General features: G+C 43.8%; 3 protein-coding genes across 5 annotated transcripts; 1 reads left to right on the top strand and 2 right to left on the bottom strand.

Moving 5' to 3' along the window:
* The first annotated feature begins 9,737 nt into the window (after positions 1-9,737).
* On the top strand, positions 9,738-12,965 carry sc5d (sterol-C5-desaturase). The gene is made up of 5 exons (XM_076749638.1): positions 9,738-9,791; positions 10,534-10,751; positions 11,503-11,635; positions 11,712-11,812; positions 12,052-12,965. Exons 2-5 carry the CDS (start codon positions 10,542-10,544, stop codon positions 12,514-12,516), a joined length of 909 nt encoding a protein of 302 aa, XP_076605753.1. The 5' UTR covers positions 9,738-9,791; positions 10,534-10,541; the 3' UTR covers positions 12,517-12,965.
* Positions 12,966-14,556: 1,591 nt separating this feature from the next.
* On the bottom strand, positions 14,557-18,072 carry plekhb1 (pleckstrin homology domain containing B1). Its single transcript, XM_076749805.1, has 6 exons — positions 17,646-18,072; positions 16,865-17,017; positions 15,844-15,946; positions 15,726-15,765; positions 15,537-15,627; positions 14,557-15,008 (listed from the first exon to the last, which is right to left on the bottom strand). Exons 1-6 carry the CDS (start codon positions 17,680-17,682, stop codon positions 14,875-14,877), a joined length of 558 nt encoding a protein of 185 aa, XP_076605920.1. The 5' UTR covers positions 17,683-18,072; the 3' UTR covers positions 14,557-14,874.
* A 184-nt stretch (positions 18,073-18,256) lies between these two features.
* On the bottom strand, positions 18,257-24,373 carry mks1 (MKS transition zone complex subunit 1). 3 transcript variants are annotated; one of them, XM_076751439.1, is made up of 18 exons: positions 24,019-24,373; positions 23,711-23,832; positions 23,341-23,393; positions 22,981-23,148; positions 22,762-22,862; positions 22,388-22,516; positions 21,682-21,786; positions 21,433-21,541; positions 21,286-21,342; positions 20,927-20,969; positions 20,782-20,844; positions 20,614-20,684; positions 20,457-20,526; positions 20,259-20,366; positions 19,779-19,912; positions 19,265-19,347; positions 18,840-18,937; positions 18,257-18,583 (listed from the first exon to the last, which is right to left on the bottom strand). In XM_076751439.1, exons 1-18 carry the CDS (start codon positions 24,093-24,095, stop codon positions 18,480-18,482), a joined length of 1,695 nt encoding a protein of 564 aa, XP_076607554.1. In that variant the 5' UTR covers positions 24,096-24,373; the 3' UTR covers positions 18,257-18,479. The 3 variants fall into 3 exon arrangements, with proteins under 3 accessions (XP_076607554.1, XP_076607555.1, XP_076607556.1); XM_076751440.1 differs by having other exon boundaries at positions 22,762-22,859; positions 24,019-24,368; XM_076751441.1 differs by lacking the exon at positions 20,782-20,844 and having other exon boundaries at positions 24,019-24,357.
* Positions 24,374-24,709: the final 336 nt, after the last annotated feature.

A 24,709-nucleotide genomic window follows, 5' to 3' on the forward strand; every position in this document is an offset into this window, starting at 1 on the left:
TCATATTTGTGCTTTGGTTAGGTGTCATGAATATGGTGGAATCATCAGAGGTTTGCTTTAATGGGGGTTTTTATTCAAACAAAAAAAATCACCTACATTTTCTATAAGCAATGTGCAGAAACATTTTGTGTGCATTTGATAAAAACAGCTTTATGTCTCTGTGAGGACATGCTGCTGACTGATGCATGGCTCTGACACGTCTCTTCTCTGTACCTGGATTCAAGCTAATTTAGCATCACAGAAATTAACTGCGTTCTCCATTAAATGTCTTAACTAATCACATAAACTCATACTGACTTGATTATTTCTGAACGATGAGCAGCAGCAATTCCTGCATTAATTCAAGCATTAAATCACTGTGAGTCATCATTACTTAATCATGTGTTGTGTAATCTTATTATAAAGTATTACTTCTATAAATACGGTACATGTGCTCCAGCTTCAGATTACTCAGTGAACTATAGTTATCATGAGCTCACATACACTGAATCAAGAAACCTCGAGGCAGAGGTCTACACACACGACTGTGAGGCTGTAGGCTGCTTTTAGCTAAAGCTAAGCTAACGTCAGCATGCTAACGTGCTAATGTTTCCCAGGTATTATGTTGAACGTGTTCACCATCTTTAGTTTGGCGTGTTAGCATGTTGACAGTTGCTAACATACAGCTTGTCGTGCTTGCGCCATGAAGCAGCTGAGGGACAAAGTGCAGCTCTGGCCTGATGGTGGCACTAGAGGAAAAAGGAAAAGTCATTTTTCAAAGCTTATTGAAAAGCTTTATTGCAGCTTAAAAGCGGGTTTGTTGCACATGTGCAGACGCTCCTGTAGAGGCTCATGCTTCAGCCTCTGTCTCTCCATGCAGGAGGAGGTGAATTAAAGCTAATCTGACCAGCAGCAGTAACCGCTCGCTCTGACTGTTTGGACATCACGTTATCTGTGCAAACACTCGCTCTGCACAAACAAACGCTGCAGAGCGCTTCACAGCCTGCTGGCAGATGATCCAGCTGTGCCGCTGACATTGATTCCAATAATTATGTCTCATTCATTAAATGTGTTTCTTTAAATCCTCCTCCCACATTTCTCTTTTCTGTTTTTTTTCTCATCTCGTTTTGACATCTTCCCACTTAAGACACAAGTAAAGAGGGAATCAAAAAGACAGGAAAAACAAATGAGATGCCACCAATGTGCGAAATGAGGCTTCATTTACTGTCAAATGAGTCTCATCAAAGGTAATACGAGACGCTGAATTCTGCATCACATCAAAGTATGTATGCAAAGCTCACACCCAGCACTGTGTACGCTGGAAACGTACTGACTGAACGGACATAAGATATAAGATGAGCCGAGGTGCTGATCTGCCTCTGTGCAACATGGTTCAGCCTCCAGTGAATCATTACTGAGTTCGACGTGACATTTGAGGACGTGTCTTCATTCAGTATGTATCGTACAATGACATACACGGTCAAAAGGCCATTACACAAACACAGAGATCACGTGACACACAGTGAAACACCTTCCAACACTTGTCAGCTGAATCCAACGGTCCAGACTTTTAGTAATAGATTACTTCACAAGGTGCTTTCTCAGGAAGTCTGTGAGTGCTGAGGCCTGTCCAAATCCACAGTCTATCAAGACCACCACAGGCCTCAAGCAGACCTTCTGCAGCCTTCCAGAGAGTCTGCTCAGAGTGAGAACATCACCAGACTTACTCAGAAAACGACAAGAATTCACAGTGATATGAACATTGAAAATACTGCTATTAATAATAACAATATGCACCAAGTAATTTATAAGACGTGTTTTCTTCATTTTGACGTAGTAAGTCTTGATGATGCACCTGCAGAATATGAGTGTGCAGAATAATTTGAATGTGTTTATTATCCTAAATAAAGAAAAGGCTGGCACAGGTTGTTTTTGTCCACTGATCATGTCTATGGTGGCCACAGCAGACCTGCACATACGGGAAAGCTTTGTCACATTAGCATTCAGCCCTTCTCTCTATATGAGGCCTCTGCTGTGTGCTGTGGGCATCAAGCGATGACACGAGGAGCTTCAGTTACTGAACTGCCTGCAGTCTGCTCTAAATATAGGCCACAGGGAGGAAGCGTACAAGTCTACTGGAGAGCAAACTTAAAGTCGAGTCAGCATTTAACGAAGGCCAAAACAACCTGAAACAAAGTCGATTTGAAAACGAGAAAGTTCGAAGACACCAGAAAAGTTCTCCGAGCAGATCCCGCTCAGCCTCGAACTCCTGAGGAACGAAAAGTGAAAGTGTTCCCTGCGCTCGCCGAGGTGTCGTGTGTGTGCATCACAGAGGTTATTAGCCCACAGTCTGCGGGTTGTTGCCTTTGAATCATTAAGTAAAGGCTGAGTGTTTGAAGCTCCTTGATATAATGATCCTTGGCAACTCTGAGAGTTCAAAGTAAATTGGCAAGGGTAAAAAAGGCTTTTCTGCCACTGAACAAAATAGAGAAATCAGCCAGCTATGTTTAATAGAATTTTCATCAGTGCTCAACCAGTCTCTCAAATGGGTTATCTAAGATAATGGCTGCACGGGTTCATTACCTCCTTGTCAAATTAAATTTCTTTTTCTCCTCCAGGGGGATTGGATAGTGATTACAGATCTAACCAAAAGAAGGCTCTAACTTTCACTCTGCAAAACTGGGAAAAGGCCACGATGACAGCAAAATTAGTCCATTTCATCTTAAGACCTTTTGTTAGAAGCTGACCTGCACACATCACACACAGAGCAGGTGCTTAATGTGGTAGCGCTGCACATTGTCTTTGTTTTTTTCCTGCTTTGTGTGACTCTTAAGTGAATGCCTTTAGTGAAGATGTGGAGCTGCATGAGGCGGCGAGCGGCCGTACTCAATAAAACAGAATCAGCAGAAGAGACGCTGCTGCAGGGCTTAATGAATTCTTATTTTTTTAAAAAGGAAATGAAAATGTTAAATGGTGCGTAGAAAACACAGAGACTGAAAATACATTCTGAAACTATAACTGTTAAAGACCAAAGTGGAACAACTGCAATTTTACACATTTAAAGTTAGCATCAAATTTCCATCGTGGTGGATTTGGCGACACCTCTGGTCACAGCTGGTAACAGCAGCTGAATTTTAATGACGCTTCAGAGACATGTGGACCGGCCGCTGGTGGCAGCAAACAGACCTTGAGGAGCAGCCAAACAAATTAAACGCGTCACATTAATTTAATAAAACAGACCAATGAAGCTCCACTTGTCTGCGTGTCCTTAAGCATCCTTAAAGCAGATCCACCAACGTTCCCGATGGTGAGGTCACAGCATTGTGTTGCAGCTCATATTGTAGCTGCACAAACATTCAGTGTGTGGGTGAATGAGACGAGCATTCATTTTCCATTTCACAAAGGCAGACTCCATCCCAATGACAGCAGCTGCACTGAGAGCCCATTGAATCAACTGGCTATTGCTGTAAAAACTGTCTTTCATAAGACGACCCCTCGCCCTCGTTCCATACTGCTTGTTAACTGTATAATCTTCATAGAATACGCTTCATGTAAACAACACACTCAACAGCTTTACACTAACAGGACGTGGACGTCACTCAAACGGAGACTGCAGAGTAAACAAAGAGACAAGATGTTTCTCCAGAAGGTTCAGATCTACCAGTTTTCTCTCTTCTGGAGCTTTTTCACCACGTTCAGTTTCACTGCAGACCGAGCTGCGTTAGGACGAGTTCTGTATGAGCACGCAAAACCAGCTTAGAAATGAAAATGAAGCAGACACGGGGGCCAGAGTCCGTCGTTCATGGTGATTAAAGACTAAATTAAAGGATGCCGTGTTGGACGGCCGCCGCAGTTTGTCTTGCACAGCAAGCAGCAGGTAGAGCTACATGCTAATGTTAGCATGCTGCTTAAGTTTTTTAATGGGGTTTCATATGAAGATTGGAAGGGCTTTGTCTCTTGCTACGGCATCCTGGGTCACTGTAACCTGTGAGGACCTTGATCTTTGACGAAATGAGAGACCACGCTGAGGTCGTGTGGTTTTCATCTTCAAGCACAAACCGCTGCAGTAACATTGTTCTGTTCTTGGTTCTTCTCATTTCAGTTGGTATTTTGTTGGCAACACATCTAAAAAGTAATAAAAAGACTGAAGTCCACAGCAGCGTTCCTGACAAAAGGGAAGGGAAAGGTTTTTATTACCTCGCCGGTTCAAATTGGAGTGAAAATAAAAGGCGACACGTTTTGGCCGCAGACTGGCCTTCGACGCCGGGAAGCACAAAGCAGAACGAACGAAGCGGCAGAGAAACTCCTCCAAAAAGCATTTTCTTTTGCCGCCCTTTGAGGAAGAATTACATCAGACTGCACCTCTCAGGATGTGCAGGAGCTACAAATAGACGCCTTCAAAGAGACGGAGATGCCACCTGTGTGATGAGCGAACTTTCAGCATCAAAGTGGAGTGGGTGGAGCGTGGTGTGTCCAGAAGGCAATTTGCATTTTAATATGTTTTAAGCTGTTTGATTGAACAGTGTGTGGACAGTCTGAGGATCCAAACCTCATCAGTGCAAACGCTGGATGAACGAAGAACTCGCTAATAAGAGTCCGAAAATACTCCAAAACACTGATGAGGCCTTATGATGCCTTCAAGTGCAGTCGTGTTCAGCCCCTCTGAATGTGGACTGATGAGGCATTCATGGACTCATACATGGAAATGACCTGATCTGACACATTCATATACTGTATTAATATGGGAGCCCATGAAATCACTTTTTAAACATTATTTCTTGCTGAAGGGGGGGGGGGCGTCCTCTCCGTTCTTTTGTCAGGAAGAAATCCTGGATCTCCTAATAAACTGGATTATTTCTGTCTGAAGGAAATTTAACTTCCCTTTGTTGAGGGATATTTTGAATTCTTCATTGCACACCTGAAACTGTGCTCCTCTTCATCAAAAGGTAATACACAGATATGTTTTCACTGACGGCCGCCTTAAATTTTAAAGTCTTTTATCCTTTTATGAAGCATCCAAAAAGTCCTGGACTATCAGTTCTGTACAACACTGTTCCTGCTGAAATATCATTACTCTGCTGCCCCTCTCTTTCTTTTGTCATCAGCAGGAGATTTGGATACTAAAATCAAAGTGAAGAAGGTTGAACAGAAGGCATGAAGATATTCATCTCTCCTTACTGTTCAAAGAAAACAGGCGAAATTACTCCCAAGTATCGAGTCCACAGCGCTGGTTCAAAGCCGCCTCGTGTGTCCTCAGTCTCCCACATCTTCACATCCATCACGGTGTCAGACAGATGTGATCCTCCTCCTTGTGTTCACCTCCAGTTTTCGTCATGTGTCCCTTCTCTGAGCTCAGCAGACGTCCAGCTCCACGTCTCATCAGTGCAGATCTTCAGCTCTCCTACCTCTGAGCACCACCAGCATCTGGACTTCACCAGGAGGGATATTCATGTTCAGCTGCACAGCATCCCCACCTCCTTAGATATGATGACATGATGGGGCCTAGTGAAGTCTCTCCTGATTGAAGCATATTGATGAAAGTACCACAGGTAATAACAGGACTCAGGATTCAAACCCTGGTCTCTGATGTCAGATGTCTCTGAAGTCCTGCCCTTCATCCATCCTAACCTCCTCCTTACGTCTCCAGCACAGAAATAGCCCGGGTTGTTTAACTCCACTGACCACAGGAGGACATCATGACTCTCTGTCCGTATTTGTGTCCTCTAGTTATCAAAACTGCTGTTAGTTCAGCTTTAAAGCAAAGTTCCAACAATCATAAGCTGTTATCTGAACATCTCGTATGTCAACAGAAAATAGGCCTCCAATTTGTGCTTTAGTCACATAAATCCATTCATGGTGGAGGAACGTAATGTTTGCAGAATTCATGCAACATAAATTGCATTTCAGAGTTAATTCTCATTTCATGAAATTTTATGAGACGGTGTTATTTATGAGCAGATGCAGCCTCAGCCCCACGCTGACTGAACAGCAGCAGCTGTGGCCTGCACGGGGGGGGGGGGGGGGGGGGGAGCGCTCCTCTCGGCTGGCTGGCTTTATATGCAGGATACTCTGCTCTGACCCGTCTTTTGACCAGGATGACCAAGAATCCTGCAGGATTATGTGCCGTGGTGTTTGCAGGTCTTTTCCTTTCTGTTTTCTCTCAGTGAACTGTGGACGGTGTGATATGTGTGTGCTGGCCTGGACGCTGGCTAGCTAACGTTCATATGAAACGTGTGGATGTCAGTTGGTTTGCACTCAGCAGCACCGGGTGTGCACGTGCAACACTATACGAAGCTGGAAGCCCTGTGAAGTGTTCTTAATGAAGGCACGTGGGTAAAATGAAAGGATCTTCTCTTTTTATTAGAGCTTTGGTCTTATTTTTGTAAAATGGTCGTTATTTCCACCTTGTATAATAACGCCGTACTCACCAACGTCACAGCTGAGATCTGGGAAAGTCCATGCAGCTCGATCAATCCACCGCTCACACGATCAGAGAGGCTGCAAAAAAAAAGTTTAAAGTATTATCTAGAAATATCATAGTAATGTTTTTTCAGCACGGCTGCACATCTCGGCAGTTAACTTCCTTTATTTCCAACCATAATCTTGACAGTTATATATAGATATATGATATATAGAGAGTGGAGGAGTGTGCATTGGAAAGGTCAAATTCATCTTAGTCACATCAACCCAGTGACAAGATAATCAAATAAATGTTGGTTTAAGGAGCTGAGCAGTCACACTGTCTCCAGTTGTGACAGGTTTCTCCAGTTTCTGATTACATTTCCCGAAGTGACTCCTCCACGTTTGTTGCCTACTGAGGAGATGATGAGCAGCAGGTTATCGGGGGCTCAGCATGAGGGTCGCCTCTCTGCAGACAGCCTGATTGGCTGATGTGTGTCTGCACTCAGAGGGAGACGCCTTCGCAGTCTTTCAGAGAGCTCCAACTCTAACACTAACTTTCCTCTACAGAGACGCTCCCAGTCGAGCTCACACGAGTTCAAAGAACAGGTTTCTTCACTCAGACAGACGGGATATTGAACAACTGTTGATTTCAGTCTGTGAATAAAACTGGATTCTCAGCACTGATTCAATCAGCCAAAGTTTGACTCCCAGCTCCTCCTGTCAGCACCTCGATGGTAGCTGCTGCCATCAGTGTGTGAGAGCAGGTGGACGAGAAGCACACTGTCACACACTGTGTACAAAAGTCTTTATATTTACGATCATTAAATCACTTGTCACATAAGGGAATCAAATGTTGGACATATGCATGAACAGAAGAAGTCGTATTTATGATTTAATGCAGCTTCCAGCTTCGCGTCCATCTGCTGTCCTCCCAGCATCACGAGCAGAGCAGCGGAGAGGAGCGTGATGCTGGAGGCGCAGCAGCTGTGTTGCATGTCATGCTAATGGAGGGAAATTCAGAAACAGGATCAGACGGTTTGTTTGAAAGTATGTGCTGAGCTCACTTTGACACCTTTAACGCCTGCATGTGACCGCCCTGATAACCACAAAACCAAAAATACAGTAAATCACTTAAAACGGTCCATTCAAAATCAAAGATTTTGGTTGCTACAGTGCTTGAACATTATTGTATGTTGTGGTGTCAGCTGAGTAAATCAATAAATCTTTGGAGATGATGGCTTCAGAAAATCTGAATAAGTGAAAATACATTCTGAGTAAAACAGCAGCTACCATGTCTGCATGTCTTTTTTGTTGTGTGGATCATGTGACCTCCAGTTTGACTGGCAGCGTGAAGCTTGATGATGTCAACGTCACGCCTGGAGCAGCAGTAACTCATTTCCATTCAGCTTCATGTCACTGAAGTGGCAGCATCGTGTTCAAAGGCGGACGTCTCAATTACTCGATGTGTTCACTCAAAGTGTCCGCGTAGCTTCACAGCACCAGCAGCACCGCTGCTATGAGCGACTTTTGGTGAATCTTACAATATTTAGGCACAAACACAGCTTGAAAAGGGCTGAATTATGTGCATAACTTAAAAATGATTTCTTTATTCTATCTTAACTTTTCATGTAAATCTTGAATCTTTCTTCAAAGACTCAATATTTATGTCATGAACAGTCAAGGCCAAGAACCTTTCAACAGTTGCACCAGGTGACATTATGTTTCTTAATTATACAGTTATTCATTAATCTGCTGTTCAAAGGGCCAAAACAGATGAAAAATAAGGAGCAAAGAACATGAAGTGATGTTCAGAGTGACGGCGTTCACGGCATAATTACAGTCAGTTGTGTACATGTGAATAACTTCTCCATCCTATAAAAATAAATGTGTCCCAGGAGGCTGAAGGTGTTCCTGAAAGACAGAATAAATTATAGACCAACTGGCAATGACTTCTGATGTCCTCCGAGCTCACATAACCTCTGAAAGTGAACAGAGGAGCGAAACCTTTTCATTTACAGGACTTAACGTTCATTGAGGGTCGCCTGTGGTAATTTAAGGGCTGTGGATGGAGAAGAAGTTTCATTTAACATGTTTGGCAGTCCCTGATGGTAATATAAACATCAGAATGAAAATTGATCAGAAAGAAAATTGGCAATGGCTTCTATTTAAAAGTAAAGAGAGAGAGAAAACAACTGAATAAAGAAAGAAAGCAACAAGAGCAGAAAAACAAGCGGCATTCTTTTAACGAGACAAAATCACTTTCCTACAGAAGGTCCAGGTCATTTCACAGGTCTGCTGAGGGCTCATTGACATGTAGATGTGGACAAAATGCACCACTGCTGGACAAAGCAGAGACTATGTCCTCTTAGAAACCTTTAAACAAATACAATTACAGAGTTTACAAAGGGTTATGACCTTTTCTCTGCTCTAATATTCCCATAATATCCCTGTAGACTAATATGAGAGATTACACCGTGTCTAATATTGAATTTATGTATGTTTTTATTCACTACCTCCAGCGGTATCACTATAATAACAACACAGTGCCTGCAGTCCATCAGTCTGTCAGAGGCAGAGCAGACCCCCTCTCATATCTCAGAGCACTAGCGACACCTAGTGGCTGAATGAGTCTCTGTTTGACAGCAGAAAGGAAGCAACTGGTCATCTCTGCCACTGAAACCAAGCTGTTCAGTGTGGGCTTTTATTTAATTTAAAGTTAAAATATAGTTTAAATTATGTGGCTGAAAATGCTGCCAAAGATACAACTAACAGCAACAACAAATCTGTGCTGCACGTGTCAAAGTCCAGTGGACTTGTAAACCAAACTTCATTCAAAATCTTGCAAATTAATATTTGTCTCTCTAATTTTCCAAAATTATTTACCCACATAACTTGATTTAGTGCGTTTTCCATTAAATGACATGTTTGGGAAAATTCGGCATTACAGAGTGATGAGTGAGTGATGCTGAACTACATCTCCCCTTTTCCACTGAATCATCCCTGACGGTGGACTGAGGGCCTGCTGGTCATGCTGGGCTCAAACTGGTCAGTTATATTCTCTGCGACGTTTGGCAAAGTGCAGCCCAGCTTTTAATCATTCCATGCATTTAATTTGACATTTATTTCCTTTTATTTTTGCATTAATCAGCTGCTCTCACATTAAATTTCCGCCCCGCGGCTCGTAAATAAAGTGTCCGTCTATCGATCAGCGCGTCTTATCTGCACCACCATGATCAGATCCTCCAATCGGCCAATCAGAATGAACAACAACCCTGCCGTGATGAAAAACTACGCGCTCATTGGATGCCCTTTCTGTGACGTCATATGTAAACCAGCAGTGAGTGGTTGCCGCCTATTGTTCAGTGCGCGTCGCTGCTCTGCTGAGCTGGAACAGGAGCAACACACAGAAGGTAAAGCGTTATTTCACCTTATCGATTTAAATGTATTTCAACAAATCGACTCACCTGTTCACTAATGTGACCACGTGATGCAGCTTTTGGCGTTTTTAATGCATCAAATTGTTCACGTTCTCATGAAGTTGTGTCACGTTACGTTAATGGTCGATGAAGAAGTTACGTAAATGTGACATCTCGATCATTTTCCAGCAATTTTCGCGGAATTAACGTTGAAAACGTGCACCGCGTGGTTCATGCTGTCATGTATCACACATTCATCCACTCATCAAAAAGAATTCTTTGTGCAGTACTGTCAGTATGCTCTGTGTACTAATTCTTTGTGTACTTTAAACTGTATGTTTTGATAACAGTGAAATGTTCAGCTGTACTTTCACAGTGTTCATTAATTACTTTCATGATTTAAGAATCATGGCTGAAACTTTCTCTCATCCTATGAAAACATGTCCAGATAAGGTCCTTGTGAAGCTCTTTCGATGCTGTCCATCAGCCACTCGCTCTGAGTTTGAGGGAAAAGTTTTCGGCTGTCTCAGCTCCAGAAACACAAACTTTACTAAACAGTTCTTAATGAAGCTCCACCTCTTGGACTTCCTGCAGAGCTTTGAGCTTCAGCTGACTCCAGCTGTGTTCAGCGTCCTGTCAATCATTCGTTTCCAGGTGTTTCACACCTGTGAAGTCTGAGAAATGCAGTTTGCTTCACCTCTTTGAGTTTCTCTCTGCGCCTTGTTTCCATCGACAGATTCAAACATGGATCTTGTGCTGAACGTTGCCGATTACTACGTCCTCACGCCGTACGTGTACCCGGCGTCGTGGCCTGAGGACGGCGCCCTGCGGCAGATCATCAGCCTGCTGGTGCTGACGAACCTGGGGGCCGCTGTCCTGTACCTGGGCCTGGGGGCCATCAGCTACTACCTCATCTTTGACCACAACCTGAAGAAACACCCACACTTCTTAGAGGTACAGAGTCTCATGTTCTGATCAGGTTAATAAGTGAGTAATAAAGTGACTGTTGGCATAACTGAAGGCGAAGCAATCAGCTGAACTTTGCATCGACATGAGGTGGACGCACGCACCTGAACACCTGCAGGATGAAACACAACCTGCTGCAGTCACGTCATGAGTAACACCTTTCTGAAGCTCGTTACGCTCAGTGATGGCGAGGATTGAATTAAAGTCTGTCTGCTCTGACTAACAGGCTGAAAAGACTTTTACATTGCATCCTGTTGTGTTTACAGTCGTTTATATGACTGGTCACCCGTCAGTGTCTGACAAACGTTATGTTTGTGTTGTTATGAAGCCTTTAGTGTTAGAAAGATCTCTGTGTGCTTCACTTTTACGCTCTCTTGTCAAACGCAGGGTGAAGCCTGCTGTCATAGCCTCTGCACACCTGGCCAAAGGTGGAAAAAAGCACTTTGTTTGGTGTTTGGAGTCCATGTACTCCAAAAACTTCTAACATTTCAAACAAAACAATCTCGTTGTCATTTGTTTGGTCTCTGCAGGCTTCAGATAATCATGAACAGATTAAAGTTAATATGAAGAGCTTTATTTTTCACGTTCTGAATTTTAATGTGCTGTGAAGGCTTTGAGAGCCTGGAAAATGTTTGGGTTAGGTGCCTTGAAAGTGCTTGAACTTGACTCTAAAAAGCTGTATGAACACATTCTGTCTCATTAGTTTAATTGGTTTGAAATTTTGATTTTCCCTCCTCAGAATCAGGTTCAGAGGGAGATCAAGTACGCCATGACGTCTCTTCCCTGGATCAGCATTCCCACGGTGGCCTTGTTTTTCGCCGAGGTTCGGGGTTACAGCAAACTGTATGATAATGTCAGCGAATCTCCGCTGGGTACGTTGATCGCCGTCCGGTCGTTCTGTCGTTAGGCTTGAAGGTGTTGGAGGTGACGTGGTCTCTGTGCTTTCAGGTTGGCCCGGGCTCTTCCTAAGTATGATCTCCTTCCTGTTTTTCACTGACATGTGCATCTACTGGATTCATCGCTTCCTGCATCATAAGCTTATTTACAAGGTGAGCACAAGCGAGGTTCTGGTCTGAGATTTTGGTCTAAAACACTTTCATTTTTGACACTGCCAATATGATGATCAATCTGATTATTTGTTGGTTCCTGAAGAGATAATTGCTCGTGGTCTCTCATCATGCACATGGTTTTGGTTTTATTAGTGAAGAGAACGTCTCAAAGTCATTTTTAGAGAAAGCAGTCTCTGTCTCTGTCTCGGTCTGACCTCAGTGTTCTTTGTCCCTAACAGCTGTTTCACAAACCACACCACATATGGAAGATCCCCACGCCCTTTGCCAGCCACGCCTTCCACCCAGTGGACGGCTTCATGCAAGGACTCCCGTACCACATCTACCCGTTCCTCTTCCCCCTCCACAAGGTCCTTTACTTGGCTCTGTACATTTTCGTCAACATTTGGACCATCTCCATCCACGACGGTGACTACCGTGTCCCCGATGCTCTGACGAGCGTCATCAACGGCTCCGCTCACCACACCGACCACCACCTCTTCTTCGACTACAACTACGGCCAATACTTCACTCTGTGGGACCGCGTGGGAGGCTCCTACAGGCACCCATCAGCCCTGATGGGCAAAGGTCCCCACGACCTGATCCGGAAGCTTCAAGCAGAGGGAAAACTCGGAGAAGACGCGGCGAAGGCTAAAGGGCAAGCGAATGGACACGTTCAGAGGGATGTCAGCTGTAAGGAGGAGTGACCGTCAGGGAAATGACGACTAAGTGCTGAGAGTGAAAACTATTTTTGTAAAGACAATGTGCTGCATCACTTAGAAAACACATGGGAGCATAATCTGAGTTCCTCTTGCCAAAAGAGCTGTTGTGAGTGTGATTGATTTCATTAGAGGCAAGAACAAGTGTCCAAAAGGTCAATTCTGACATTTAATAAGTAATTTCATATTTTTAAGATCAGACTCAAGCTGAAAACTTTGCAAATCAACAACTGATTCAAAGGAAAATTCTGGTGTTTTTCAACAATTCTTCAAACTGTGGACACTTGAGACATCGATGGACGCAGCAGAAGCCGCTGAAAGCTTTCCAAAGTTCAGATTTGCATAAATAATGTCTGAAGTGAACACAGACATTTGTCCTGTTGCTCAGCTGGTGCAGCAAACATCAGGATTTATTCCCAGCAGGCTGAGACCCAGACCCAGAAAATGACCAGAATATTCCTTCATAAGACAACACGGACCCTCCTGCAGAGGTTTGTTAGCAGATACGAGGTTATTCTACCAGGAAACTTCACCACAGCAAGAAAGCAAAGATGAACAGCAGTCAGTGGTTTCCTCTGTAGAGGTGGAGCAGACAGAATCAGCTGCTTTGAGCAGGATGACCAACGAATTCATCTTCAAATAATTCCTGAAGCATCTTAACTCACTTTAGACTCAGGCTCATCTCAGTAGACCAACCTTTGTGCAATAAATCTATTTTTCTCTGACGAAATGAATCAAGTTTCTCTTTGTCTTCGAGTTCGACAGCGTTGCTCCTGTTCACTAATTCAAATTATAAAGGAAAGACATTTCTCTGTGGTTTGGTTCTGTAGTCCTACGATGAAAACTAGAACCATCTACTCACTGTGAAACTTTACTGTTTATCTTTGAAAAAAATATAAAAGAAAATCTTAACCCAATGTGAGCTTACGGGTTTTTCCCTCAGCTTTCAGCCATGTGACAGTCTTCATCAGCTGAGGCTACAGCTGAACATGCTCCATCCAGTGATGAACACCTTGTAATTTGGCTGAAAGCTCAGGAAAAAGCTTGTCATGACTGTAGATACAGTTGGGGGGGGCAGGCAGCAGGACAGTTTATTGTTATTTGTCGTTCTTCCCGTTTATGGACAATACAATCACAACAAAGGCTCAAAAAACGCTAACAGCAGACAAATTAAATTAAAGTTGAGGAAACTCACCAGTGACGTCTCTCATTGATCCTCAGGTCGAAAAAAGTCCACAAAAACCGTCTGAAACATCCACAAAGGTCCAGAAGATCCACTGCAGTTAAGACATTTAGTCCAAAATACGATAATAATCCACAGAAGGATGTTTTCTCCTGTGAAATTAGTGCTCGTTTTTTGCATGTCTTCTGTGTTTTTACCGACACGACTTCCGGAAACAAACACAAACTCCCGCCATTTTGTCCCCAGCTACTCTTAGATGGCTCTTGACCAATCACGACCTGCCATTTGAAGCCATGTGACAGTTGAGCCAATCGCAACTGAGTTTGCAGATGACTGACACTTCGAATAGCCAATGACATTCTTAGACCAATCACATGTCTCTTCAGTGTGTTATTTACTGTTTCGGTCAAATCAAATCAAAGAATTCAGAGCTAACGGAGAGATGAGACACGGAATGGCTTCAATATAAAGATATATAGACAAAATATAGGCACAGATATTTTCGTTACAAACATAGACGGTTAAAATGTACATATTAATATAAATATCGATATTTATGCAGATAAATACAATAAATCGCCTTTTTCTGGAGAATACCTAGACATATCATTAAACAAAACTTGAAAATGTTCAGTTTCTGTGGTGGTGTTGTTATCAGTTTTTATTTAACTTGGACTAGTGTAAGGCTTCAAGCTGCTGAAGAGCCTCATTTTTACTGAACTGGTATTAAAATTATTGAGCCATTAGGAGGCTCTGCAGCACCGAACTCCCACCTGTATGACTGGATGTGTCTGATATGTTTGTTTCATGCAATCAAACAATAATTTTAGATCACATCTCTGATGATATTTTAATCCATCAGTTTATTTCCTGGTGCAGGCTACACATTTTACACACTACACTCTCATCAAGCTCACAAAATGTAAAATTCAGGCAGCAGATTAAAGAATGTTCAGATACAAAAATGACTTCCTGTCGTTTGCAAATGCTCATGAGTAAATTCGGTGTTGTTTTATATACAAGCAGAAAGAAGAGAGAGTCACATCCGAAGTGCACACGAGACAAAAAGTGACAAACCAGAGGAGCAGCTGTTTGTGGTGATACGAAAGGTGATTTCTACTCATGATGTCAGGCCTCTGCTCACAGACAGTCAGTACTGCAGGTCAGCAGAAAAAGAACGGCATCCAGAGGAAGGATCGCATGGCCGTCCCTGCCGCCATGCCTGCCAGCAATCCCACGGCCACCTGCTCCATCAGTCCATCAAACGGGTCCCTCTGGACAATCACCTGGTGGGTTCCTGACAGACAAGACAGACGCATGTTTGAGGTCATCAACTCAAGGCTGAAGAGCAGAACACTGACGCTCTGTGGCCCCGGTGTTGGATATAACAAGGTATTTCTTGTAAAAAATGAATAACTTGGCAATCTAATCATAACAAGAAATCTGTTGTATTAAGATGAAAAACATGTTAAAATGTGAAAAACAAGAAGTTTTTCATAACAAGAAACTGAGCAGATTTTATTGTCATGGTGGCAGCAACAAGCATCATCAAAGGAAAAAATACCACAGTGTGAAATATGGACCAGAAATCCTGCATTTACAATGTTACTTAAGCAAAAGTACATACAGTACCAGAAAATATACTTGAATATATACTGTAAGTACTCTTTGCACCAAAAAATGGCAGCTGTAAAACGTTTTGAAATGTTTGGGTTTTGAATATTTCTTCTGTGCAGTTAACTGTTCACTGATGAACCACATAAAGGTCTGAACTCTGCAGTGAAAGAGAAACATGCTGAGTCTGCTCTCCTGTGTGTGAACACACCTGGCCCCGCTCCAGGTGTGATGTAGACGGTGTGGTAGCTGCTGATGGGGACGGCCTGGTAGGAGTCATCGTACGGGTCGTATGTGAACACCTGCAGGGAGAAAACACTGCCTTCAGCACTGAGGTGGAAACTCAGGTGAGAGCCAGCAGGTCATGTTTCTGCTCTGATACAGAACGAGGGTCACTCACCGGGTTCCTCCTGGTCTCCAGCAGGGTCAGCTTCCAGGCTCTGAGACAGACGTGGACAGCAGTGAGGACTGATGGATGGCTGTGAAGTGTCCGGTGAGAGTGAGGTGAAGGTACTTACATGGATTCATCCTCACTGTTGGCGCACAGGTTGACCGATGAGCCGTCCCTCAGCTGGACCATGATGCGGTTCTCTCTGGGGTTGCTCTCCGGTGGAGTCAAAGCTACAGTAGACGAGTTAAAGACATCCTTCAGCTGAGAGTCAGTGCTGTGAGCAGCCTTCAGTCATTGGACCGAGACATGTGGACGCTCTGCTCACTTCATAGACAACTTTCAGAGGTAAATGTTCATTTCTAACACTGTTCAGTTCAGAACCATTGAACCTGCCTCCTCAGCCTCTCTCCTATCTCTCTACTCCTGTCTCCTCCTTCCTTAGTTCAGCTCCTCACTCATGAGTCCTCAGTTCCTCCGTGCGTCCACCTGTTCATATTGTCCGTGTCTGTCTCTCAGGTGTATTTCAGCTCTACAAGCGTCCACACACTGTATGCAGATGAGGTGCTTTGCTGCATTTGAGCTCTACAAAATATCAATCAATCAAAAGTATTTTCAGGAAAGTCGCCGAGACAGTATGAATAATAAAGTATGAATTATAGATGATATACAGTTTAATGTCCAGTTTAATGGACCAATGATTCATTCTCCCAAATTCTAATCCATACTTGGAAGTTTTAACAAATGAATTAATGCTTAGTTGTGACTGTTCCACGTTTCCTGCTGATCCTGAGCTGCACTTCACACACAGTTTATTCTTTCATTGATTCGTTTTATTTGATGCTGTTTTTGAAAACACGTTTTTAATATGCGGACTGGCTGATTTGGTCTAACTTGTTCAGTCATTTTCTTCAGTTCACTCCAAACCTGCTCACACTAACTGGGAATCACTGGGACGCAGCTCTGGTGCCCCCTGCAGGAGAGCTGCCTGCACTGCTCTGCCTGTCAGACCTCTTTAAGTGTCGGCTTCCTACAAACTGAAGCTTCACTCAGTGATCATCTGCTGTTCAGCTCCTGATGAGTCTCAGTTCATTTGAGCTGCACTTTGTTGTGTTTGTAATGATCGACCCGTGAAGAAGGCGAGCCTTTACCTCCACATTCCAGGCCAGACTTCACGTCCACACACGTCGTCTTGAGGCTGATGCGGTGCTCCAGCTCCCGCCTGCTGTCCGTCTTGTAGAAGCAAAGACTCCCATCGATCCAAAGGTCACACCAGTTCAACTTCCAGCGCTTCAGGACAGAAGCTGCAGCAGAGACACGTCACGGCGTCACGTTAGTGTTCGTCCTCCAAACTGAACATTCATGAAGATCAGTGACCTGAGTGTGTGTGTGTGTGTGTGGGTGTGTGTGTGTGTGTGTGTGTGTGTGTGTGTGTGTGTGTGAGTGAGTGTTTGTCTTGTTTTTAGTCTGTTTTCCAGCAGTTACATCCTCCCTCACTGTCGTCCCGGCTAAGCCACTTTAAGACATGGACGGGGACAATTAATGGGATTATAAGTTAGAAAGAGTGGAGTTTCATAACAGGCACAAATTTCACTTTGTTTGAGGTTCAGTCTCCAAGATAGAAGCTTTAAATGCAGTGAACCTGGAATAAAGCGTTTGTTTCGGTGTTAAATGTCAGATTATTTCTTTATTGTTAGAATAAACTTTCTTGTCATCTGTTCGTCGTATTCAGTGCACTGATGTGTTTTCTGTGGCTGCTCAGGAGCTTCAATCAGCTCAAACTGCTGCTAACGATGATTTTCATTCTCAATGAATCCTGCAGCTTTTTATTTGACTGATTGATCAGAAGAATCCTTTATACTGACAAGTGTTGCCAGCAGTCATTCACATAAATCAGACATAGAGTCAAAGTTCAGTCATGACTGCACTCACTCTGTCTCCACAGCCAGCCTGACCTCAGAAGCGCCATGTGTCTCGCCGTGGTCCCAGTTCTTAGAATGATAATAATCCAGTTGAAATGCAAATTTTGGGTTCACCCTCCTCTTCCTCATTCACATCCACAGACACTGAGATCCTGCAGATTAATGTGGCTCTGCTCAGGACTAAGACTGACTCACAGGATCATTGTGGATTAACAGAGTGCTGGGCCACACCCTCTCCTCTCCTCTTCCTCACTCTTTCTGGACTGATTTGTCCTCCTGACGCTCACACTGTGTCTCACACCTCAGTCATGCTGTTCGTTCAGGTTACATGTCAGGAAATAAAGTCATGTGATGGCGGCCTCGTTCACTCATCAGCACATACAGAGCGCGTCTCCATGAGTTAATCCAGAACTGAAATAACATGAGGATTAGCCTCTTTGTAACAGTTCCCAGGTCAGTTATGAGAGTCTTCTCAGGATGTGCGGTGACATCATTTCCTGTTATGGCTTCCAGTAAACACTGTGTGCTGTGTGTCAGCAGAGCAGCCTAAATGAGTTTAATTTTGTATGAAATCTGAATGAAAGTGGTTTTAAAAAATGGCCCAAAATAACATTTATCTTTAAAATAAAAAAGTTTATTTTACAGCAAACATGATTCTACTGAAAACATACAAACTTCAGTCTGAAACTTTGAAAATGAGACAAACAGTGACACAGAATTCAAGGTGTGGTGATACAAACAGCAGTCAAACACTGTTTTCTTGCTGGTAATGTTGGTTCATATTGAACCACACAACAGTCCAGTGTGTCTCAGACGTTCAGCTGTCTTCATGTCCTTGTCACAGCTAAGCAGAGGACTGGATCTGTAGCTGGGACGTGTTGTTGATGAGATCTCGGGGAAGAGCCTCTCGGGCCTCTTGCATCTTCCTCCTGGCTCTCTGAAAGGCCTCTGACAGAGGAAACAAAGACACATAAACAATTAAAAAAAAATGGTAAAAAAAAACTGCTCACAGATAACAAACTTTATTTTCTTCTGAGTGTTTATCTTGTCATTCAGTCAAAAGAGGAAGAAAACCACTGTGCTTCTGTTTTTCTGTCTGATAACCACTGATTTGTTGCTGCAAACCAGAAATCTGGAACCAACATGTTTTCTGAGGAGCTGATCTCCATCTTTAAACCTCCGGATTCTGTGAGAGTGTCTTTACCCAGGATGGTGCAAACTGCTCCCTGCTGGCTGAATCCTCCCAGCTGGTCGAAAACTTTCTGCCTCCTCTTCTTCAGCAGGGCGGCATCAACGAAGGCTCTGAAACATACACAACACGGAGGTCTATGATGACTTCAACACATTCTGAGGAACTCAAGGCCAGTGAGTCACCTTCTGTCAGGCTTCACATTCAGAATCCATTAAAACTTTTAATAATCAATTCATCGTCTTCTACATGAGGAAGACTACAGACAGAGCCTGAACTTCACTTCTGATGTTCACATGTTGAGCTTTTTCCTCAAAGTTCATGGTGGTGCTGAGACTGGTGTGACACTGATACTCACACCAGGACCCCATAATACGTCTTTAACGAAGCACGTCCAGAGCGAACCAATCACAGACGTGTTTGGATCCAGCAGCACTCACCTGGCCTGCTGCACGCAGTGCAAATTAAAGGTGACGCTTCCTGTGGTTTCAGTGCAAAAGCCAAAGCGGCTCAGCCTCTCTCCCTGCAGACACAAACATTAATACTTTGATCAATGCAGGAAAAAAACCTGATTTATTCAGCATCAGGAGTGAAGCTGTGTACAGTACTGCACTGATACTGCACACAGTATTAATACAGTACACCTGTACATTGAAAATAATGAATTGGAGTGGATGAAAAAAGGCAAATGATCAGATTCAGAAAGCACAATCTGAAGCACAAAAGTACCTTCACAGTGGGAGCAGTCGCAGTAAATTAAACTGCATCTTTTCTGAGTTTCTACATTTTTAATTCTCAGCAGGAAAACAGTGAAACTATTGAATGTGTGTGAACAGAAAATCCAGATGAATCTGTGCATCTTTGAGGGAAAAGAGGCAAAAACAAAGAGATCAGTGAGTTTAAATTGATTTGATTTGATGTTCACTCTTCATCTCCACAGAGGTTTGAGCTTACCTTGAAGGTCCCCGGGACTCTGACATAGCTGAGGTCTTCAAGCTCCGCAGACCCCCCGATGAAGAAACGCCGCAGTGCGGAGACTGTCCCCGTCTGAAGGGGTCTCCAGGTGTGGCATGTGACGGTGTGTTTACCTGATAAACACGTAAAAAAAAAAAAGATTCAGCATCTCATTGAGCCTCTGTATCTCACACAGATGCTTTCACACGTTCCTTCACACTGACAATGAAAAGTATCTTCTGAATGTGTTAATTCAGCTGAAATGAACTGCAAATATCTTCAATCAATCAATCATTTTTCAGCAGAAATGAAAAACATTTGTTGCTTCCAGCTTCTAAAACGTCAGAGAATTGTTGCTTCCTGTTGAGTTCTGACCCAGAAAAATCAACTAATCGATGGCAGCAGATTAACGAGTGATGAAGATAACTGTGCGCTGCAACCCTGACTGTAACCAGCAGCTCTGCGGTGTGCGCGGCGTACCGGGCGTGGCAGGAAAAAGCAGATAGCCGTAGCCTTCGGTTCGATAGCGCTGCCACGAGTCCAGAGAGAGAACCTTGAAGTAGAGCACAGGCCACTGAGGAACGGACTCTGAAAGAAGGAGAAAACTCACGAGTCAGCATTTGATTCAGATACACTACAGCACTAACATTTAACTTCAAACACGACATCCACACTAACCCTCGCTCTCCTTCTCACACATGTAGAAAGCCTCAAAGCTGAAGGGGAAACTGAAGAAAGCCACATTTTCCTGTTGGCAGAGAGAAAGGTGAGGGTCGAACAGACGTCAGAGCCGAGCTCTGAAGCTGTCGTCTGGAAAACTGTACAGCAAACACACCTGGCCTAATGTTCTGGTCCTGCAGGTCTGAGTGACACCTGAGAGGGACTGAAACGGCAAACTGGACCAATCTTCAAACGAACGAGAGCAAAACAAGTTGAAGAGCTGAATTTCATGTAGTTTGATTGAAAAGGTGCCACAGTTAAACATCACACACACGTGACTTACTGTTGGGCAGTTCCATGAAGAAGTGGATGTATAAGTTATCATATTCAAAACCTTTGGCTGCGACTGAGTAAAGAGAAGAAGAAGAAGAAGGAGATTTAAACACTGATGACTGACAGTTACAGCAGTGATGACCACAGCTGCTCACCTATCTCTCCATTCATCAGGTAACGCAGGATACCCACAGGAGGCTGAGGAGGAGACGCAGTCACAGTGTGTGTCAAATGCACCAAAACAACAAGTGGTTTTAACACATTTGTCTTTAGCCCAGTGATGTTTGATCAATAATTTCAACCATATTTCAAGCAAAAGAACAAATGTGTTACGATTTGCAGCTTTTTGTTGTCACACATGAGAGAAAACTGAATATCTTTGGGTTTTGGACTGTTGGTCAGACTGAGCACGCTTTTTGAAAGTGTGACTTTGGCCTCTGGGAGAATAAAATGCGCCCTGGTCCCTGTTTTCAGATAAAGTTCAGCTCTGGTGAAGATTCATTAAATGATTTACCATTTCAAAGTCCTGTCCAACGAGGCTGTTGAGGTACTCCTTGTGTCGTACGTACAGCTAGAGACAGAAGAGAATCCTTAGCATGTAAACATTAAAGGGTTGACATTCTGCTCGGGGCTGTGGGGCCTGTGATGGACATGAACTCACGTCTTTGTACATGTTCTGCTCCCTCTCCTGTTCCTCCGGCTTCATGGCTTTGGACACGTTCTCCACAGAGAGACGCCAAACTTCTCTCTTCTCCCCATTTGTCACAATCCTGCAGAGAAACACACAAACCAGACTGGTTTTATTTTCATTTGTTCATCCCTTCTTCAACTTTACAACGTTTCAGTCTCAACCAGTGGTGAACTTAGAAAACGTCAGCACTGGAGCTGCACACACACATCGTGGACTTGCCTGTAGGGCTCTTTGCCCTTGTTGAAGTCAGGTTTTATGATGACTGTTCCACAGCCATCTGTTTTTATGGTCACCAGCAAACATTCGTTCTCCTTCTGGCCCAGCCTGAGAAAGCAGGTGCAGAGAGGAGAATCTTCAATGACCCAGACATTCAGTGTTAATGAAACCTGCTAACAGCACAAGGCTCCTTCACTGAGTCAACTTCTGCAAGACTTTCCCCGTAAATGTCAAAATGGAACATTTTAGTCTGTATATTGGACCTTATACAATATTTCTACGTATGATTGCATTGTGACCATCTGCTGTGGTCACACTACACCTGGAGGTGGTCTCACTCACACTGCTGTCAGATCTCAGCCAGGTGTAAATAACAGCTGCACAGTCTGACCACGATCTAACGGGGAAAAATGCCTTGAAAGGTCGACTAACTCTGCAGCTTCCCGCTATCACAAGCTGCTGTCAACGAGCTACAGACTTCCTGTGCAAAGGGAAAGAAGCAGCTTGTTCAGAATCACTGCTGACACATCCAACAGCTCCACCGACACACGTTACACTCTGAGGTTTGATCACAGTCTGGGCAGAATCAAGTGATTGAGAACATCGCAGGTGGAAACTGATGGATGAGTCTGTTGTTGCCCTGCTGAGTCAAAACACCCATGTGGAACATTAAACACTGAGCTGGAAGGAATAGTGCTCATGGTCTTACCTCCCAGGGGGACTCAGGTCTCCCATGATGTGCATGGTCTGCATGGTACTATTCACCACATGACTGCTCTTTACAAACTCCTCTGTGGGCTCCCAGTTGATGATCTTTGTCTTCGGGATGCTACAATCCCTGTGAAACATACCAGACGATGCTCTCACATGGCAGCTTAAACCATTAAATACTGTGAGGATTAACGAGCATCATTTGGATCAAAGTTTCTTTATGAAACTTGATCCTAACTGCAGTGTATTTACACAATTTAATGCAAGTGCTGTATGTTCCACGGATTCAAAGTTTGTTCCACAGGAGACGGATTACATGCAGTTTGAGAATTGACAAGCAGAGTGCAGAAAGTTATCAATCGTTCCACCTACATGGTGCGTCTGTCCTGCCGCCTGTGCCTCACGCTCGCCATCCTTTCGGCCAGGAATGTGGGGCTGGATTTGGTTGTGGTCAATAATTCAGTGGAGTGCTGCTTTCAGGATCAAAGACAACAAGCCGTTTACTGCAACATTCCAGCTTGACTTTTATCTGTTTTGTGGTGTGAATGACTGAATGATGGTGTCGACTTTGTCGGATGCAGCGTGACCTACCAGTTGGTGGAATGGGAGACAGTCTGTGTAACGGTCGTGATCAGTGTACGTGAAAATTCTGTGATTTCGTCGGCCCTTGTTCTTGTTCAGGGCCTTGACTTCTGTGTGGTACTGACGGTCCAGAGGGGTCTGACATGCCGCCTCGTTCTGGAACAGCTCCATCTCATACTGGAACCACAAACAAAGAGGATGTGGGCTTCATAAGAGCACAAACTTTTTTTTCAAGGAAGTGGAAAATAAAAACTAACTCACAAAATTATTTCTAACTGTTGACCTTAAAGCTTTTTTTATCTGCAGCACTTTGAGCTAAAGCAAGTTTACCATTATAATGTGCTTTGGGAAGAAGGTAAGAAAAACTACCTGACTGAAGAGCTTCTCCTGCCAGCCGACCACTATCTCCTCCTCATTATCACCTGTGAGAGAGGAACAGAAATGTCAAGCTATTAAAATATATTTTGAAGGAAACAAACACCCTCAATGACTGTTGCACTCCTGTGCCAGTCCTGATTTAATGGTCTAGATGACTTTATGTAGACAACATCACCACTTCATGTCCAACAGCAGCGCAAACAGCAAACTGCTCACACAGTCACAAACTAAAGGTCAGGGACAAAGAGGCAGACTGATTTAAAGTGGTGCAACAGAAGGGAGGAAATAAAGAGCTTAGTATGGCTTTGTGAAAAGTATGAGACGATCCAGTACTTGACTCTTCCTCGGACCTCCTCTGTACCTGTCTGTCCTTGAGAGGTGAGGGTTTCCAGCTCAATGGCTCCTCTGTCTTGCTGGGACAGAATTTGCTGTTGGAGGTGCTGGGACAGGGCTGCTGTGGAGGTCACCCTCTCTATGCGCACCCTGAAGTGGGGAAACAGATGGATACCGAGTTGAAAGAACGTCCTGAGACTGAGAAAGATCACTAACCGCTAACAGTCTACTGTGAATCCACCCACCGTTCTGAGTAATGTTAGCACCGTGGAGTTTTGTGGCTAAGTTACTATTAATCAGCTACGTTAACCAGCTTAGCTACCATCCGTTACTTACTTTATTCTCAGGTTTTTGACAACATCCCGGGACCGAAACACGGCTTCTCCGGTGTCTGTGTTCCAACAGTCTGCCATTAACCTTCACGTTGGCACGTAAACATCAGCGGAAAGCTCTGGGCTTGATGTTAGCTAGCACATTTGTTAGCTAGCGTTAGAACAGATCCAGTTTTTTTTTTACACTCGGTTTATAGTTTATTAGTTAACCGCTTGTCGCGTTTGCAAATACACCAAAGTCAGCGAAGAAACAGTTGATGCTGTCGTTAGCAGATTACATACAAAGCTAACAAGCTATCAACACGAAGCACGGCAAATATGTAGTTGTCGTTGCCATAGAGATTCGGCAGTTTTTCTTCTTCCTGTTTGCATAATTTGGCGGTTCGCAAACCAGTCTACATGAGCATTACCGCCACCTGCTGAGCTGGAGGACGCACCAGTAAATCGGTAGGAAAAGAATGAGAGAAAAAACTACGTTCTTTTTTAAAAACCTGTTTCTTTAAGTTAACTAAGAGACTAACAAGAATTCCCAGAAATTCTTCGCAATATAATGTTTTTCCTTACTGCAGTGCTGATACTACCTATATGTTATACACTCCCGTAACATGTGGAGGCGGTAAGGGCGGACTACGGTAGCAATTTGTCATCAAATGCCAAACGAAGAAGAAGGCAGGGAAGGCGGATCCGGTCAGCGA

The sequence above is a fragment of the Chaetodon auriga genome, chromosome 15 (assembly GCF_051107435.1).
Source record: "Chaetodon auriga isolate fChaAug3 chromosome 15, fChaAug3.hap1, whole genome shotgun sequence".
Taxonomy (NCBI): domain Eukaryota; kingdom Metazoa; phylum Chordata; class Actinopteri; order Chaetodontiformes; family Chaetodontidae; genus Chaetodon; species Chaetodon auriga.

Coding starts and splice junctions, on each gene's coding strand:
- sc5d (XM_076749638.1), top strand. CDS start 10,542: ATGGATCTTGTGCTGAACGTTGCCGATTACTACGTCCTCACGCCGTAC. Junction 10,752..11,502: donor AACACCCACACTTCTTAGAG/GTACAGAGTCTC, acceptor TTCCCTCCTCAG/AATCAGGTTCAGAGGGAGAT. Junction 11,636..11,711: donor TGTCAGCGAATCTCCGCTGG/GTACGTTGATCG, acceptor CTGTGCTTTCAG/GTTGGCCCGGGCTCTTCCTA.
- plekhb1 (XM_076749805.1), bottom strand. CDS start 17,682: ATGGCGCTTCTGAGGTCAGGCTGGCTGTGGAGACAGA. Junction 15,947..16,864: donor GTCTGGCCTGGAATGTGGAG/GTAAAGGCTCGC, acceptor CGTCTACTGTAG/CTTTGACTCCACCGGAGAGC. Junction 15,766..15,843: donor AACAGTGAGGATGAATCCAT/GTAAGTACCTTC, acceptor CGTCTGTCTCAG/AGCCTGGAAGCTGACCCTGC.
- mks1 (XM_076751439.1), bottom strand. CDS start 24,095: ATGGCAGACTGTTGGAACACAGACACCGGAGAAGCCGTGTTTCGGTCC. Junction 22,863..22,980: donor GTCTCCCATTCCACCAACTG/GTAGGTCACGCT, acceptor TGATCCTGAAAG/CAGCACTCCACTGAATTATT. Junction 20,527..20,613: donor GGACCAGAACATTAGGCCAG/GTGTGTTTGCTG, acceptor CTCTGCCAACAG/GAAAATGTGGCTTTCTTCAG.